At 37.4% G+C, this 18,291-nt stretch overlaps 1 protein-coding gene across 4 annotated transcripts in view; it reads left to right on the top strand.

Annotated features, from left to right (window-relative positions):
- ADIPOR2 (adiponectin receptor 2) overlaps positions 1–17,505 on the top strand; it is a 77,176-nt gene extending 59,671 nt beyond the window's left edge. For all 4 annotated transcript variants that reach the window (XM_074194993.1, XM_074194994.1, XM_074194991.1 and 1 more), the window contains 4 exons: positions 3,756–3,942; positions 4,383–4,570; positions 8,775–8,968; positions 10,167–17,505. In XM_074194993.1, coding sequence (XP_074051094.1) covers positions 3,756–3,942; positions 4,383–4,570; positions 8,775–8,968; positions 10,167–10,295 — 698 coding nt within the window. In that variant the 3' untranslated portion in view covers positions 10,296–17,505. The remainder of the gene's footprint in view (positions 1–3,755; positions 3,943–4,382; positions 4,571–8,774; positions 8,969–10,166) is intronic.
- Positions 17,506–18,291: the final 786 nt, after the last annotated feature.

Genomic DNA, 18,291 nt, shown 5'->3' with positions numbered 1-18,291 from the left:
GGATGTATCTTCATCTCTACAATATTTTAACTGTTAAAAAAAGTTAAGTCTCAGGAAATTAAAATATTATGCTACACTATTTGGAAACCTGAGAGACCTTTGCTGGTTTTATGTTACCAGTCCTAGTAGAGAATGGTGGAATGAGCACTAGATTTGGTGTCAGAGAACCTGGGCTCTGTGATTTACTACTGAGTGTGTCTTTGGGCAAATCATACCTGTATCTGTTTTTTTCTTTTTGGCAAAATTAGGGGAATTGTACTTGATAACTTCTAAAATCCCTTCCAGTCCTAAATCTATGGGGAAGTAATAATTTTTTTATTTTAAAGATTTTATTTATTTTGAGTTTTACCCCCTAATCTTACTTTCTTCCTCCTACCCCCCACAGAAGGCAATTTGCCAGTCTTGTTTCCTTGGTATTGATCCAAATTGAATGTGATAAGAGAAAATTCATATCCTTAAGGAAGAAACATAAAGTATAAGAGATAGCAAGATCAGACAATAAAATGTCAGGTTTTCTTTTGTTTTTCCCTAAATTAAAGGTAATAGTCCTTGGTCTTTGTTCAAACGCCACAATTCTTTCTCTATATATAGATGGTATTCTCCATTGCTGACAGCCCCAAATTGTTCCTGATTGTTGCACTGATGGAATGAGCAAGTCCATCAAGGTTGATTAGCACCCTCATATTGCTGTTAAGGTTTTTCGGGTTCTGCTCATCTCACTCAGCATTAGTTCATACAAATCCCTCCAGGCTTCCCTGAATTCCCTGCCCTCCTGGTTTCTAATAGAACTGTAGTGTTCCCTGACATACATATACCACAGTTTGCTAAGCCATTCCCTAATTGATGGGCATTCACTCAATTTCCAATTCTTTGCCACCACAAACAGGGCTGCTATGAATATTTTTGTACAAGTGATGTTTTTACCCTTTTTCATGATCTCTTCAGGGTATAGACCCAGTAGTGGTATTGCTGAATGGAAGGCTATGCATATTTTTGTTGCCCTTTGGGCATAGTTCCAAACTGCTCTCTAGAAAGGTTGAATGAGTTCACAGTTTTACCAACTATGTATTAGTGTCCCAGATTTCCCACATCCCTTCCAATGATGATCATTAATTATATACCTCAGTGATGCTTTAATTTGCATTTCTCTAATAAGTAATGATTTAGAGCAGTTTTTCATATGACTATAGATCGCTTTGATCTCATCTGTAAATACACCTTTGCATATCTTTTGACCATTTGGCAGTTGGTAAATAGTGTTTTTTTTTTTTAAATTTGACTCAGTTCTCTGTATATTTTAGAAATGAATCCTTTGTCAGAAATACTGATTGTTTCCAAGTTTACTACATTTCTTTGGGTCTTGCTACAGTGGTTTTGTCTGTGCAAAAGCTTTTTAATTTAATGTAATCAAAATCATCTAGTTTGTTTTTAGTGATGTTCTCCATCTCTTCCTTAGTCATAAACTGCTTCCCTTTCCATAGATCTGACAGGTAAACTACTCCTTGATTTTCTAGTTTTCTTAAAATATTGTTTTTTTATGTCTAAATCCTGTATCCATTTTGATCTTATCTTGGTATCGGGTGTGAGGTGTTGGTGTAATCTAAGTTTCTTCCATACTAATTTTCAATTTTCCCAGCAGTTTTTATTCCAATAGCTGGACTCTTTGGGTTTATCAAATAGCAAATTACTTTAATCATTTCCTGCTATTGCACGTAGTCTATTCCACTGGTTCATCACTCTATTTCTTAGCCAATACCAGACAGTTTTGATGACTGAGGCTTTATAATATAATTTTAGATCTGATAGGGCTAAGCCACCTTCTTTTGCACTTTTTTAATTGAAACCCTGGAAATTCTTGACTTTTTATTTATCCATATGAATTTATTTACAACTTTTTTTTTTAGATTTTTCAAAGCAATGGGGTTAAGTGGCTTGCCCAAGGCCACACAGCTAGGTAATTATTAAGTGTCTGAGGTCGGATTTAAACCTAGGTACTCCTGACTCCAAGGCCAGTGCTCTATTCACTGTGCCACCTAGCCAACCCCAATTTACAACTTTTTCTATCGATTAAAGTAATTTTTTGGAATTTTGATTTGGTTGGGGACTAAACAGGTAGTTTAGTTTTGGTAGAATTGTCCTTTTTATATTAGCTTGACCTATCCATGAGCAGTTGATGTTTGCCAGTTTTTTGTTTGTTTGTTTGTTTTAGGTTTTTGCTAGGAAATGGGGTTAAGTGGCTTGCCCAAGGCCACACAGCTAGGTAATTATTAAGTGTCTGAGACTGGATTTGAACACAGGTACTCCTGACTCCAGGGCGGGTGCTTTATCCACTAGGCCCCCTAGCCATCCCCATGTTTACCAGTTATTTAAATCTGATTTTATTTGTGTGAGAAGTGTTTTGTAATTGTTTTCAAAAATTTCTGAGTCTGCCTTGGCAAATAGACTCTATGGGGAAGTAAATATTGGAAACAGCAGGAAACATACAGTTGTTTCTCTGTTGACAGAGAAATCCTCAATTAACTTTTCTTTCCTATTCTAATATCTACATCATTCAGGCAAAAAAGGAATCTGAAAATAGAAACATATGTAGATAAAATTTTCACAAATATATTCATTCTTGATTTCATTCACATTTTATACCACAGAACAGACCAACTACTTTTTAAATTATGCTGCCTTGTGATTCATTGAAAAAAAAGTTCAGGATTTGGAGTCAAAATACTTAACTTTAAATTCCAGTTCTTCAAATTAAAACTAGTGTAACCCAGGCACCTTTGTCTCTGGACTTCTGTTTCTTTCTGTGAAATTTGGAAGTTTAACTAGATATAAACCCTTAAGATCCTTTTCAGCCCTAAATCTATGGTCATGTGAGAAAATCTTTAAGTTCTCAATGTTTTATTTTAAAATTTTGGTTATCTGAACTTATATTAATATGCTTGCCTTCTCAGTGAGGGGATGGAAATTAATTTGAAAAAAATTAATGCTAAATTTTTTAAAAAATTTTATATATATCAGATCTAATCCCATAGTAGATTAGAAAGGGATAGAGGCAATTAGAGATTGGCATAGTAAAAAAAAGACAAAAAAACCTAAATAACATATACAACTACATTGAGTTTTTTTAAGAGGGTTACATTGTTCATTTTTATTTAAAGAAGATACTTCACTGACTTTTGCGTTCTTAAATATTTGGTATTTTGAACATCCATCATGAAGGGGGGATAAGTTTCATTTATTTATATTAATTATATAGGCCATGTCAGCTGGATAAAATATATAGACAGAATCATGCTTTTGGAGGAAAAAGACCTGTGTTACATACTGATTCTACTGTTTACTCCCTCTATGTAATTTTCCTTGGATAACTTACTTCCCCTCTATGAATTTCAGTTTCTGCATCTGCAAAGATGAATGGAGTGATCTCTAAAGTCTATATCCTATTTGACATGTTTGTTCTTTTTTTGTGGGGATAAATTTTAACAAAGCAAACATACATGAATCACAAAGTATGCTTCCCAGAAAATATTTTGTTTCTTATTTTTAACAAAGTAGTACCAATGAATATTGATTGTATAAAAGTGGAGTTTTGCTACTGGGTAATAAAGTTTGTTTTTTAACTTGTGTAATTCCCTAATAGCGCTACTAGCAGTGAGTTAGTGGTCCTGTTTTTAATATAGTGTGGTGTTTTTTTTTGTTTTTTTTGATGGTCTGACCTTTTATTCTTCCACCTTCCCTTTTTATTTTTTCCTCTCTAGGTTGTGTTTTCTTCCTCTGCCTGGGAATCTTCTACATGTTTCGTCCAAACATCTCCTTTGTGGCTCCATTACAAGAGAAAGTGGTTTTTGGGTTGTTCTTCTTGGGTGCCATTCTCTGCCTTTCCTTCTCATGGCTTTTTCACACTGTTTATTGCCACTCAGAATCAGTCTCCCGGATCTTTTCCAAGTATGTATCTGGAAAAGTATAAGACATGGATTTTTAATCTTGGGTCCATAAACTTGTTCTTTTAAAAGGATTTTGATATTTGTATTTCGATATAATTGGTTCCCTTTGGAAACCTATGTATTTTATTTTGTACATTTAAAAACAGTTCTGAGAAGGGTACATAGCTTTATCAAACTGCTAAAGGGATCTGTGATAGAAAAAAGGTTAAGAATTTCTGCTGTAAGGCTTGATTAATTACATAGGAATACCATTCTGATTTGACCTAGGGAAACATATTTAGCAGTGTTAATATTGCTTATTTTAGGGAAGCCAAATTTTTCCCTTTATTATTACTGATAATTTAGAATAAATGAGGCTAATTAGAACTCAGGGATTATTATTATTGTTGTTATTATCATTATGATTATTATCTGTATTAAACTGAATATTTGTCGTCCTAGATTGGATTACTCTGGCATTGCCCTCCTGATCATGGGAAGTTTTGTTCCTTGGCTTTATTACTCCTTCTACTGTAATCCACAACCCTGCTTTATCTACTTGATCGTCATCTGTGTGCTGGGGATTGCAGCCATCATTGTCTCCCAATGGGATATGTTTGCCACCCCTCAGTATCGGGGGGTAAGAGCAGGTAAGAATACTGTTAGGTTTTGTACTTTATTTCAGTAGTTGGGAAATTTTTAATTGAGAAAGGGGTATTTTAAGAGACTGATTTATAGTTGTGGCTGTATAATGTTCTGAATAGCACATTGTTTAAATTTTATGAAGTGTGGGAGGCCTTTGTCTTCAGGGGAATTTTTGGGTAAATTAAATGCTGTGTAAGTTTAACTGGCTCTAGTAACTCTACATAACCATTCTGCTTGTCTGATTCTTTTCATTACTTCTGCAGCAGAAACAAAAATGATGAAATCTGGGTCATGACCCTTCAATCTGAAGATGATATAGGAAGCCCTTTGGATTTTTTTCTTGTAGGTGCTGTCCTAGAAGTGAAGTAGAAAGAAGGTTCAAGGGTAGGGAAGGTACTTTATAGCTATGAATTTTTTTCTTAGTGTGAAAAGTTGGGAGGAAAAAACGTAATTCATTGGGTATGAGCAAGTAGATTCTCTTGTCAAAAGTATTGCAAGCAAGTACATGAATAGTGTTTAGTTCTGTTTTACATGGTTGTGGTGGAAGGAGGGAGAGAGAGAATGGAGAAGAGAGAGGAGTTTGTGTGTGTGTGTATTTGTTCAAACATGGGCATGTTAGAGGACAGCTTCATTGCCAAGGATGGTTGACTATTTGCAGTTTAGCCTTTGGCTTAGATAGAGAAAAGGAATCAAGAATACCAGGGATTTTTTTCCCCCTTAAACATTTGGACATAAAAGCAAAGGTAAGGAAGGTATTTATTGTTTTGCTTGCAGGTAATATAGAAACTAATAAATATTTTTTGTTAGTATTACTGAGTTTGTGGCTTGTGACATAAATAATGCTATTTCTCCCTTGTTTAGATACCCTTTCACATAGAAAGGTGAATATCTTTTTTTCTGCATTCAGTCTTCATTGTTCTTTAGCATTTTCCATCTGATTTTGGAACTGTCTTGTAACAATGTATTCTTTTTTTTTAATGTTTTAAACATTTTATTTGTTTTCCAATTATATACAGTAGTTATATGTACCCATCATTTTTTGCAAGGTTTTGAATGCTACAATCCCCCCCCCCACAGAAGGCTATCTGACAGTTTCTCTACATTGTTTCCATGCCATAGATTGATGCAAATTGAATGTTATAAGAGTAAACATAAGAATAAACATAACCCCCCCCACCCACCCAGAAGATGGGAAACCTCAAGAATAGAGAGAGAGAGAGAGAGAGAGAGAGAGAGAGAAAATGTACTTCAGTCTGTGTTCATATTTCAATGGCTCTGTCTCTGGGGTGAGTTGCTTTCTTTATTATAAGTCCACCAGAGAAGTTGCTTCAATATTTTTCTCAGTTGCTATTACTACTAGCTGTGCCTCCACTCTGTTTCTCCCCACTCTCATTTATCCTATTCTCTCTCTCCTGTTATCCCGGCAAAAAGGTGAATATCTTTTGATGTCCAAGATGTAGATATATAATATTGGGCAAAATATTTACCTTCTCTCTAACCCAGCATTTTTTGATTATAATATTGAGGTTGAATTAAAAGATCTATTTGATTTCTTCTGGTCCTAAAATACTTCATGTTTCTAATTCTGTAGAATAGAATAATAATCCTGTGTAGAAATCTACTTTTTCTTGATATCTATAACAGCTGTATTTCTCAAAAGAATAGGAACTAAAAAGTTGGAATTTGTGTGTTAGGTAGAATTTAGTATCCCCTTTAGTCATAACACAAGTTTTTAAAGCTTCTCTCATCCTATGAATATTCCTGAATGCTGAAAGGTTATGTCTTAGCCTTTCTGACAAACTTTGATTCCCAAGTACTACTTTTAGTCTGGAATCCTATGCTTCTTGGGTCCTAAAAAACTTATTTTTTTCCTCCTCTTCCAATTTATTGTAAGCACAAATTCTTGCCATATCAGAATTCCAATTGCCTTCTGTAGGCAGGGAGTTTGAAATATTTAGAAAGCATTTTAAATTTTTTCTTAATTTCCCAAGTTACCTCATAAGTACAAGTTTCCTTTTCAGGGTAGTTTGTTACCACAAATGGATAATTCAATTCACTAAACATATATTAGGCACTTACTGTATCCAAGTACTAGAAACACAGGAAAAAACCAATTGTCTCCCTTTAAGGAACTTAATGTTCAACTAACAGGTTTATAACCCAGTAGATAAAAAATAATTTGAAAAAAGAGACAACATCTGGACATCATAAATGGAGGAAGGACCCACAATTTGAGCCTTGAAGGTTCCTGAGGGGTGAACCACGGCTGTGAATTACAGGGGGAGGGGAATGGGATTCTGGGACAGTATGGAGGTGTAGGATAAGTTGAGGAGCTGAGGAAGGTATGAAGAACCTTACCTGCCAGGCTGAAGAGCTTCTAGAGGCAATAAGGGCAGTTTGTAGAGTTGGCATATACAAAGGGTTAAAATGCAAAGGCTAGAAATGTCATAACTTGAGACTGTATGAGTGGAGTGTTCTCCCATGATTAGACTGTAGAGTCCTTGGGGATATGCTTATTAGTACCGATTGGTTGCAGTTCAATTTAGCTGCTCTAGGAGACATTAACTGGTGAGAAGAGATGCTTGTAGATAAGTAGACCTTTTAGGAGGCAAGAGGTGATGAGAGCCTGAACTTAGGTGAATTATGTTGTAAGTAAAAGAGAAATAAAGAGTTGTGAAAGTTATAGAAGTGGAATCAAGGAGGTTTGGCCCCTGATTGAACTTGGAGGGAAAGGGAGAAGAAAGAATTGGAAGATGGCACAAAAATTACAAATCAGTGTTTCTGGGTAAATGGTGGTACCCTCAACCAATATAATAAGGGAAAGGAGTTACAGGTATAGAAGTCTTTTTTTTTTGGAGCATGGAGTTTGAGGTGCATGTGGGTCATCCAGGGGAGTTGACTAACAAGCAGCTGCAAATGCTCAGGGTAGAGATAGGTAGGCAACTGTCATACAGGGGGAAAAAACCAAGAAGGAACAGTGTCACAGAGATCCAGGGGGGAGCAAAGAGTGTCTGCAGCTATAGTGTGAAAATGCTTATAAAATTTAAATTGTCAATATTCAAGTCCTTGGAGAGACCAAGAAGGATGAGGCTGAGAAAAGGCAATCAAGATTAGGATCGATATTATTGCTCATCTTTCAGATGGTAGGTTTAGTTGAACTGTGGGATCAGAAACCAATTTTTAAAAGGTAGGAAATTTGTCGCAGTGAGATTAGATATTTCTTTAAGTGAAGACTGCAGGAGACCTGGGCAGGTTTGTAGGTAGCAAGAAAGAGACTGAGAAAAAGGAGATGGAAGGAGAAGAAGGCAATCTCCAGTCGGGAATTCTCTTCTTTCAAAGAACTGAGTTTATATGAACACCAAACAGTCGAAAGAGTTTGAGATGAAGAGAGTGAGTTAAGATTAAATCCATAATAGGAAGGCAGAGGAAGATATAGATTGTGTAGAACTGGACAGTTCAGGAGAAGATAGTGAGGTAATGAATTTTCACCTCCACAAATGGCAGCTCTGGAATGGGATCATAGATGACAGCAGTACTTCTAGGTCAGCAGATACCTGCAGATGCCCTGGGCTGTACTAAAATTCATCCAAGGTAGAAGGAGTGAGGCTCAGACAAAACACTCCCTACATCCCTCTCGGGCCTCTGGGACACTCAGCTTCTCAAATGAACCAGAACTTTACAGGCTCCCCAAAATGCTGGACTATGGATGTCAAAGTTTTCATTCTTTTGTTATTTTCTGTTGTAATATGTATCTTTTATAAAAGAGGCTGCTTGGGACAGCTAGGTGGCACAATGGATAGAACTCTGACCCTAGAGTCAGGGGTACTTGGTTTCAAATCCAGTCTCAGACACTTAATAATTACCTAGCTGTGTGGCCTTGGGCAAACCACTTAACCCCATTGCCTTGCCCGCCCCCCCCCAAAAAAAATTTATGTAGCAGTGTAATACTTTGAAGATTGATAGTTAATCAGATGAAGCATGACTTACCAGGACATAGTGCACTGTTATTTTCTGTTGTAACACAGTTGCACTGCCTTAAAAGTTTCACAAACCCTTTTGTCCCTTTCCAAATGGACACAAACATTGCACTCTGTGTACCACAGTTCACAGATCCTCCCACTTACAAAGATGATATTCAGTTACTAACGCAATGTATTTATTCCTTGCCTTTTCCATGTTTGTGCTAATTTCCCCCCATTTGACTCCTAGGAGTGTTTTTGGGCTTGGGCCTAAGTGGAATCATTCCTACACTGCACTATGTCTTTTCGGAGGGATTTTTGAAGGCTGCCACCATTGGACAGATAGGCTGGCTGCTGCTTATGGCCTGCTTATACATCACTGGAGCTGCACTCTATGCTGCTCGGATCCCAGAGCGCTTCTTCCCTGGAAAGTGTGACATTTGGGTGAGTTTATGGAACCTGTTTATTTTGATGATAGTAGATAATGGATGACTTGGGTATTCTTACCCTCCTAACCATTTTGGATTTTAGGCTGTTAAGGAGTCAATGTAATAGAAAAATAGAAAAGGACACTGAATTGGAAATCTCAAGTCTTGTACCCTTCCTCCTGTAGTTTGCTGTACCCTTGGCCAAGGTGCTTAACTGTTTGGATCTCCTTTTCCTTAGCAATAAAATGAAGAGAAGTCTGAGATTAGAATTACATTAAAGGTGCAGAGAGTTAAAAGTGTGAAGGACATAAAGATAGTTAAAGAGCCAATGATTAATATGAGACCTGACCACTTGAAGACCAATTTTTGCTTACTTAATGATCCTAAATTTCCTTGAAGCTCAGTTTATTGATAAGTAAAATGAAAATAATCTTGCACTTTGAGCCTTAGGTAGTTAACTGAGATTTCTTCTTAATTCATGATTTTATAGTATTTGTCAATGGTACAGAAGCATTCTTATAGCATGTATGTCATTGAACTTTAGACTTGAAAGTTATATTTTCTGATCTCTTCCCTATAAGCAAAAGTTTCCTCTGTAGCATCCTTTAAGGTAGGTATTCAGTGTGTAACCTTAAATTTGCCCATATAGGAATCACTGACCAAAAGAAGCTTCTGAATGCTATGATGGCCCCATATGTATATCTTATTTCACTCTTAGTCATGGAGTCATTTGAAAAGAAATTTCAGTACCATTGAGTCATTGTTATGATATTTGAATACAAGATTGTTCTGTGATTTCTTCGATGTGAAATCCCTTCAACACAGCCTATCTGTGCTTTAGGAGTTAAATTTAGGGGTTTTCCCAAGGTACATATAGGTTGATTTACTCAGTCATACTAGTAAATGTCAGAGGCAAGATTTGAACTCAGGTCTTGTTGTGAATCTAAGACTTGCACTTTTTCTATTAAATCATTGTTTGACTTTTGCTAGAAGGAAGACTGCCAGTTAATATGTGACCCTGAGTTCTTCCTGAAAGATACTCTAGTGTGAAGTGAAGTATGTGAAAGAGGCAGCAGGAGCTCTGATTACATTCTTTGTGCTTCAGCTTATTATATATAGAACCAGAAGTCAGTGTTTTAAGTACCTTTAACTAAACTCTTAATCATGCCTGGGCTTTTGTTTTTCTCTTTTCTTTTTTTTTTTTTTGTCTTCAGTTTCACTCCCATCAGCTCTTTCACATCTTTGTGGTTGCTGGGGCTTTTGTGCATTTTCATGGTGTCTCAAATCTTCAGGAGTTCCGTTTCATGATTGGTGGGGGCTGCAGCGAGGAGGATGCCCTATAAAATCAGTGTTCCCCGGAACAGAACCAGGACCAGCAGCAGCTGTTGTTTATATTGACTGGTTTTTGATGCAAAACACCAGAAAGAGCCCCACAAGTTTGAAACCCATCTGGGCATCGAGGCTTCCCAGGGGCTGGACATGGTACCCAGTAGAGAAGAAAAAACAAAATAAATCATACCTCAAAGGATGGAGTGCATCAATTTGGAGAAAAGGAGATATATATACACTCAAACTTAACTTATTCTTAGGAATCTACAGATTGAGGGTCATGGAGGACCCTTGGCAAACTGGCTTCTGTTCAATGCCATATTTATTTGTAGAAGATGGGGGCATCTTAGTTGGCTATTCTTCTCCCTTCTCTACTGCCTCTCCTTTCCTCTTCTTTTTCTTCCTTTTCCTTTCTTATCTCTACCCTTCCTTCCCCTTTCCCTCTCTTTTTTTAAATAAATCAACCACAATTTGGGGTAAACATTTATATCTTACTAAGGGGTGGGGTGTGTGTGATTTTAGATGCTCTTTTGGGAAAAACAAAGAAATTAATATAAATAAGATTTCTAACTTTCTGTTTAAAAAAGAATTTATATAAATGTTTAAAATGGGGTGGGATAGGGAAATTTTTGTAAAGAATGAAACATGCAAGTACCACACACTGTTTTAATTTTGCACAAAGGAGGCTGTAGGTGAGAATCCTACTATAAGTAATGCATTGGTGGTATCAAGGTGCCTCTCCAAAGGCTTGAATGCTTGGTCTATATTGGGATAGAGGCTATGGCAGGCCCAGCCCAGTAGTCTAGTGACTACCCTTTATACCCGGAATTCTTGGGGCAGTGAACTAGAGGTTGTTGTATGTATCTCTTTAGTGGGAGCAACGTTTAAATGGACAGGATAGTGTGAAAAGATCCAGAAGTACCCACCTCCACAAAGTTTGGGTGCTTTTGTGGCATCTTACTTTCTTGTCTTAGTAGATGCTGTTAGTGACACTTTTAAGAATTAGAATCACTTCTTTGAGAAGAGATGTTTTAGGTCTTCACTCAAGCAGTATATGCAGAGGTTATAGGAGATGATGGGGAAGAAAAAAGCTTTGGATTTAGAACAGGGGCATCATGAGTATTTTTCTGGTAGCCTCTCTGATTTTTGTGGTATTGCTTATCTTTGAATGGTGAGCTGCATCACTTTCCTATCTCCTTTCTCTAGGAGCTCTTTGACACTTTAAAAAACCCTCTGTGCTAAAATCACTACTCTTAATTCTACCTTTCTTCCCCTGAGAGAGTAAGTACTTCTCCCTGATGTCTTGGTTGATAGAATAAAGCCAGCCATCAAACCAGGATTTATTTTGTCTTGGTGCCTCTTAAAGATGGATTTTTAATCTTTGGCGTACTCCCTTAGAGGAAAATCAGCCATACCATCTTAAATCCAAGTCTTATACCCATCTTCTCTCCTCTGGGAACAACCTAGTCCTCTGTCTTCAACACTTGTTAAACCTCTATTTTTAGGGGATTATAAGAGAAAGCTTGCTAGGGGAGATTGTGTAGGATCCTTGGGATAGTGTCCTAAAAAAAAAGTTTAAAGCAGGAAAAAAATTATTTATGAATCCTGTTCTGTCATGGGGTAATGTCAAGGAAAGTGGGTGAAGTTCTAAGAAATTGGGGTTTCAGTTTAAAAAAATATGGACTTGTTTAACAGGTAGAAACCTTAAATTACTTATAACCTTGGGATCATGGGTATTGAAATCAAATGATGAGGCATCAAGCAGAGCATCTAGCTTACTGTATTAAATGTTCAGTAAAACAGGAAATACTCATTTTGGTAAAGGTTTATTTTTTTCTGTGTAATTTTGTTCTCCTCTCCCCTTCTGACTCCTGGATCTCTGAAGATGCCTTATCTAAAGTGAGCAGAAACTGGAGGCCAAGGAGAGTGGATCCATGGTAGGACCTTGGAGAAAATTAAAAGTATTTGCTTCTGAGTGAGGTCATTGCCCTGGGCACCACCAGGTTGTGGGAACGTCCAGAGGGGGTGAAGAGCAGTATTAATCTCTCTGAGAAAATGGGGTCTATCAGGACAAGAGCCACCTGGGAGGAAGCTCATTCAGTTCCACAGAAGTAACAATACATGACAGTAGCCCAGTTAATTCTTCTGTAATGCACTTTGGGTTACAGTATAACAGGCCCCAGTATCACAGTCAGCCTGTGCACCTTAAAGGAGGGAGGGTGAGCCTGATCTGATAGAGCACAAAGCCCTGGGGAAAAAATAAAAACTCTACCTATCCTCAATCCAGTGGAAGCTCTCCCTCTTTAGGGTATGTGGGTATATGAGAGAGAGAGAGAGAGAGAGAGAGAGAGAGAGAGAGAGAGAGAGAGAGAGTGTGTGTGTGTGTGTGTGTGTGTGTGTGTGTAAGAGCCTCCCTGTGCATTTTGTTCTACTGTGCTAGCTGAGAACTTTCACCAGGTTGGCACCTGAATGCCTTACTCTCAGCAGTCAGAGGCTTCCTTGCTCTGTGAATTTAATTTTTTTTTTTTGGTAATAGGTTAGTACCTCTGTAGTGTCTTTTCCTCCATGAAATAGTGGCCTTGTTCAGTATGTCCTTCCCCCCTTTAAATTACTGAAGCCACAAAGCACATTCTTGGGGATCATGAAGGGTTGGGGTTCCAGAATGACATCTGTGATATTTCCCTTCACTATGGGATCTCTCAACTTGCTGTATTCTTAATTTCTGCTAATAAAAGAATAAGATGAAAATTGACTCAATCAGGTGTCTTTTTATGAGTTAACAGAATTCAAATTTTCACAAATCTTTCTCTCTATTGAATGCTGCTTTTATTCTTCTAGGATATGTGCTACAAACTCTTCCCTATGTTATCTCTATGTTAACTGGAAATACTAAAAGAAGTAAAAGGACCTCTATTAAGAAGAGTAGAACCTCTGAGATTCAGCATTTATTAGCACTTCACTCTGAACCAATCACTTGTACCAAGCACTTCTACAAATATTCTCATTTGACCCCCTCATAGTTAGTACTTTTATTATTCCCATTTTACAGTTGAGGAAACTGATACAAACAAATTAAGCATGTCTGCAAATCAAACTTCATGTGATTTAAAAGGACCATCCTTAATGTCAAAATTGGACACCTGTACAGTCAAGTCAATAAAAAGTTAATTTAAACATACATAGTCTAGGATCATACCACAGATACATGTATTAAAAGGCCTTTAATTTATTTTTTAAATACATATCACCTTATGTCTGTACTGTTTTCCCCAATAGAATGTAGGCTTCTGTGTGTGTGTGTGTGTGTGTGTGTGTGTGTGTGTGTGTGTGTGTATGTGTATGTGTGTGTGTATGTGTGTGTTTTCAAGGCAGTGGGATTAAGTCTTTTGCCCAAGGTCACACAGCTAAATAAGTATTAAATGTCTGAGGTCAGTATTTCAACTCATGTTCTCCTGACTCCAGCGTTGGTGCTCTATCCACACTACCTAGTGCCCCAGTGCCTACTTTTTTCAAACCACCATCTTAGATTCTGAGAATCAAAGGATCCAAAAGAAACAAGCTTACATTTTACTGGGGCTACTTAATATACTCAGAATGAAGACAAAGGACAAAATCAGGTACTCAAGGAAAATTTGAGAGCATAAAGAATGCAACCAGAAGGATGAGTTATGGTTTAATGGAAAAGTGTGTTCAGTCACTTTCATTGTTCCCCTAAGGTAAACTAAGCAGTTCTTTTATTTCTAAGTCACCTGTTGAGGTTTGGTAAAAAGGTGAAATATTTTTAAAAAAATATAGGTGTCCCCCAAGACTGTCATGGGTCTTCTTTTTATTTCTGTGGCACTCCTATCAATTCCTTTTCAATAGTCATTCAATTGTCAACTCAATTCGAGTATAGTCTGAGCTAGAGTATTGCATCCATCAGTCTTTTTGAATATTTGACCCTGGAGACATTTCAAAGTCACATCCAAAAGAACTCATCTTACCCTCCCCCCTCCACCTCTCCCAAACTACCTTCCGGCTGAGGAAGGCACCATCAAGGATGAGCCATCCCCGATTTACTTGCAGTCACCACACATTTAATCTGTGGTCAAGTGTTGCCACTTCACATATCATATACATGGTTATTCACAATTGTAAATATCTTCTGAATGATTCCAATGTTTCATCTTCTACTTAATTCCAAAGCACTGGTCTGAAAGACCATATGATCCTAACAAAGGTTTGCTAACTACACCACTCTCCTGAAGTACTTGAAGATTTAAGGGCACACTGCAAATGTCAATTTTTAAAAATATAATATTGGGGCGGCTAGGTGGCATAGTGGATAAAGCATTGGCCTTGGAGTCAGGAGTACCTGGGTTCAAATGTGGTCTCAAGATACTTAATTACCTAGCTGTGTGGCCTTGGGCAAGCCACTTAACCCCATTTGCCTTGCAAAAAACCTAAAAAAAAAAATTAGACTTGATTTTGCTGCATTTTCACTTCTTCCTCTCCTGGGGATGGCTCTCTGAGAGGGTAAAGGAAAAAGTACAGGGGAGACTTTAAGTGATATGAAGACAAAAAGATCTAAGTAAAGTATTTTTAAACACTATGAAGAATTACATTGAGATACCAGGTCTTACCCCACCCCCACATTTAAAAAAACATCCTCCAATATATGAAAATTTTGTCTTGTCAGGAAAGAATTGGAAATTAAGGGCTGCCTATCATCTGGGGAATGGCTGGACAAATTGTATATGAATGTGATGGAACACTATTGTTCTATAAGAAATCATGAAGAGGGCGGCTAGGTGGCATAGTGGATAAAGCACTGGCCTTGGAGTCAGGAGTACCTGGGTTCAAATCTGGTCTCAGACACTTAATAATTACCTAGCTGTGTGGCCTTGGGCAAGCCACTTAACCCCATTTGCCTTGCAAAAAACCTAAAAAAAAAAATCATGAGGAACAGGATTTCAGAAAAGCCAGGAAACACCTGTATGAATTGATGTTGAGTGAAATGGAGCAGAACCAAAAGAACATTATACATAACTAACAATGACATGGGATGATCAACCATGATGGATTTGTTTATTTCAGCAGTACAATAATCAAAGATAATTTTAAAAGATTTGGGATGGAAAATGCCATTCATATCCAGTGATAGAACTGTGGAGATTAAATGAAGACCAAAGCTTATCTTCAATTTTTAAAAGTTGTCTTATGTATCATGCCATTCATCCCTTCTCTGATATTTTCTTTGTTCCATTTGGATCTAATTCTTCTCTCATAACATGATCAATATAGATCTTTGTTTAACATGTTTATAAATGTAGAGTATCAGATTGCTTTCTGTCAGGGGAAGGGTGGAGGGAAGGCAGAGAGGGAGAAAAATTATAAAACTCAAAACCCTGCAAAAAACCAAGAGACTGGTAAAAACTACTGTTGCATGTAGTTGGAAAAAAATAAAAAAAACATTTAGGGCAGGAGTTGGATTGTAGAGAAAGATACTTTTTATTTGGTGCCAGCTTTAATATTTGTAATTTTGCAACATTCATTTTTGATGATTTATGGTGTTTGCTTTTTACTTTTATACCACTATAGTCACAAAGAATCTCCCTAATTTTTTTTGTAGGTGTACATATAGTTGTGCTTGTGTCTCAATCGTATTTCCAATCTGAACTCACAATCCAGTTTAGAAAGTCATAGTCTGTCTAAAAGAATAGCTCAAAAATTCCAAAGTCTTCTCCTTTAGATCTTCTAGTCAATCATAGGAAAACATATTTGTTTCCCACCTATTTGGGTATTAATTTATGTAATGAATTTTGACTTCATGAAGCCTAAAAAAAGGTGCATGTATGTATAAATCTGCAGCAAGGACTTCTAAGCAGGGCTGCCTTCAAATCATTCCAGAAAAAGACTGCCCCTTTCTTTAAAATCTTGCTTAATTTAGCTTTCTTTCCCTTAGTAGACAGTCTTCACTATCATTTGTACCGTATGTGAGGCCTTTAAGATTCCCATCTCCCCCTACCCCCCCAAACACACACAATGTCTCATGTAATTAGGAGAACGGATTCAGTAAACTTAGTCTGTTCTTATCTAACCCCCCCAAAAAACACACACATACCCAGTTTGCCTAACATTAATAGCTGACAATTTACAAATTGTTTATACTTTATAATAAGCTAACCTACAATAACATCTATACTTGTTCCAACCATAAAACACTTATTATACATGCATGTTTGGTTTCTGGTCACCAGCTTCATAAAGATGACTGAATTCCTATTTTAGAGCTACTTCCTCCAAAGCTAAGGTTGATGTCAGAGTGAAGAGAACCAGCTGGTGCTTCTACCTGGACCAGACTGCTTTCTGGTGTCCCTTAGTAGCAAAAGGGAGTGACAGACCACTCAAATTCCAGTATTCAAGTGGCATTCGCTTTTAGTTCTGAAAGCTGCTCAGAATCAGAACTAGGGCCTAGGGGAAAGTGGGTAGGAAAACAATGAATACTTTCCCCTTTTCCAGTTTCTAAATTTCCCTTTGACACCTAGGGTGGGAGGGAAGGTAAGACTTTGAAATGAAAACAGATGGAGAAGAGTGGTAGTGGCTAGCAGGAAATCTAGGAAGCAAACCTTGAATTAAGTTTTGATCTGGGAGGCTCTGAACTGGAATGAGGATAGTCGATGCTAGGAGGAATTGCAGCAAGAATTTTAAAATAATCCTTCAGTGACATACCCAATTAGGTCTTTGCAGTGACTTGGTTAGGAAATAGTAAACCAATGATTAAGTTGACTTTTCCTGTAGGCAAGAAACTTTTTATTTGGTATTTTTAGCATGTTTTAAAAATAAATTTTCATTGATGTCTTGATTTTATTCTCTTCCCTCCCAGAGGGACATTCTATATAACATATTTAAAAGAAAAAAGAAAGGGGAAAAAAATCTTTGCTATCCTGCTTTTTTTTACGTTTCCACTTTTATAACCTGCAAGATTGAATTAGTTTGGGGGAGAAATTGAGTTTTTGTTCAGTGACTTTTTGGGATAATATGTAACTTTAACTTGGAGTCCTAGAGCACTAAGAATTTGGTGATGTGGATGTAATACTTGAATTAAAGTTTGGGTCCAAAGTCATGCTTCTATGCCATGTGGATATGTATGTACACATACATATGTATGTATGTGGGTATTATATATGTGAATTGTTCTTCATCTGTAAAATAAATTGGAGAAAGAAATGGGAAAGCATTCCAGTACCTTTGCCAAGAAAACTCCAAACGAGTCCAATAGGACTGAAAAGTCGCTTAACATCATCAAAAATGTTTGTGTGTGTGTGTGTGTGTGTGCGTGCGTGTGCGCATTATATGTGCATAGACAAACACAACTATAGACCTACAGACTCATTTGCTGGACTTCCACAGCTTGTAATCGATTGCCTAATTGATGACCTAATCCCAGGAGTTAATAATTGTTTCATAAAATTCTTGGGAGTACAGCTTTGAGTAGTCCGCCCTTCTGCTCCTGGATAATGCCCTCAGGGGTTTTTCTCACCCTCACTTGAGCCAACTGATTTACTTATAGTGTAACCCGCTGTGGTCACACCTCTGAGGTGTTTTCCCCCCTTTTAAGTAAACATTACAAATAATTTCCTTTGCCAGGAGGGAGGGTTAGGACACCTTTCTTGAAGAAGATGAAAAACTGCCCAGGGAGAGATATCCTGCTAGTCTGAGATCCCTGAGGCTGGCGGGGGGTGGGGTGGGGGGGGTGGAGCACTAGACCTCTAGGCTTTACTAGGCCTAGAACTTGAGGACCTCACTTGTAGGGGAGGGATGATGGCATGGTAACATAGAACAGGAGTAGGACTATGACCTTGCCCTTGTACACAAATGTCCACCTCCAGGATCAGTTCCTTCCCTTCTTTCCTCATTTGCCTGTCCAGTTGTCTGTGCTGTGTCCATCTTTGGGATAGGTCTAGTTAAGAATTATTGAATTATATGTACTAGGAGGAAATATATGTTCTGGGAGGCTTTCCAGGCATC

The sequence above is a fragment of the Macrotis lagotis genome, chromosome 7 (genome assembly GCF_037893015.1).
Source record: "Macrotis lagotis isolate mMagLag1 chromosome 7, bilby.v1.9.chrom.fasta, whole genome shotgun sequence".
Taxonomy (NCBI): Eukaryota; Metazoa; Chordata; class Mammalia; order Peramelemorphia; family Peramelidae; genus Macrotis; species Macrotis lagotis.
The sequence above is the reverse complement of the archived record's forward strand: the minus strand, read 5'-3'. Positions and strand labels throughout refer to the sequence as shown.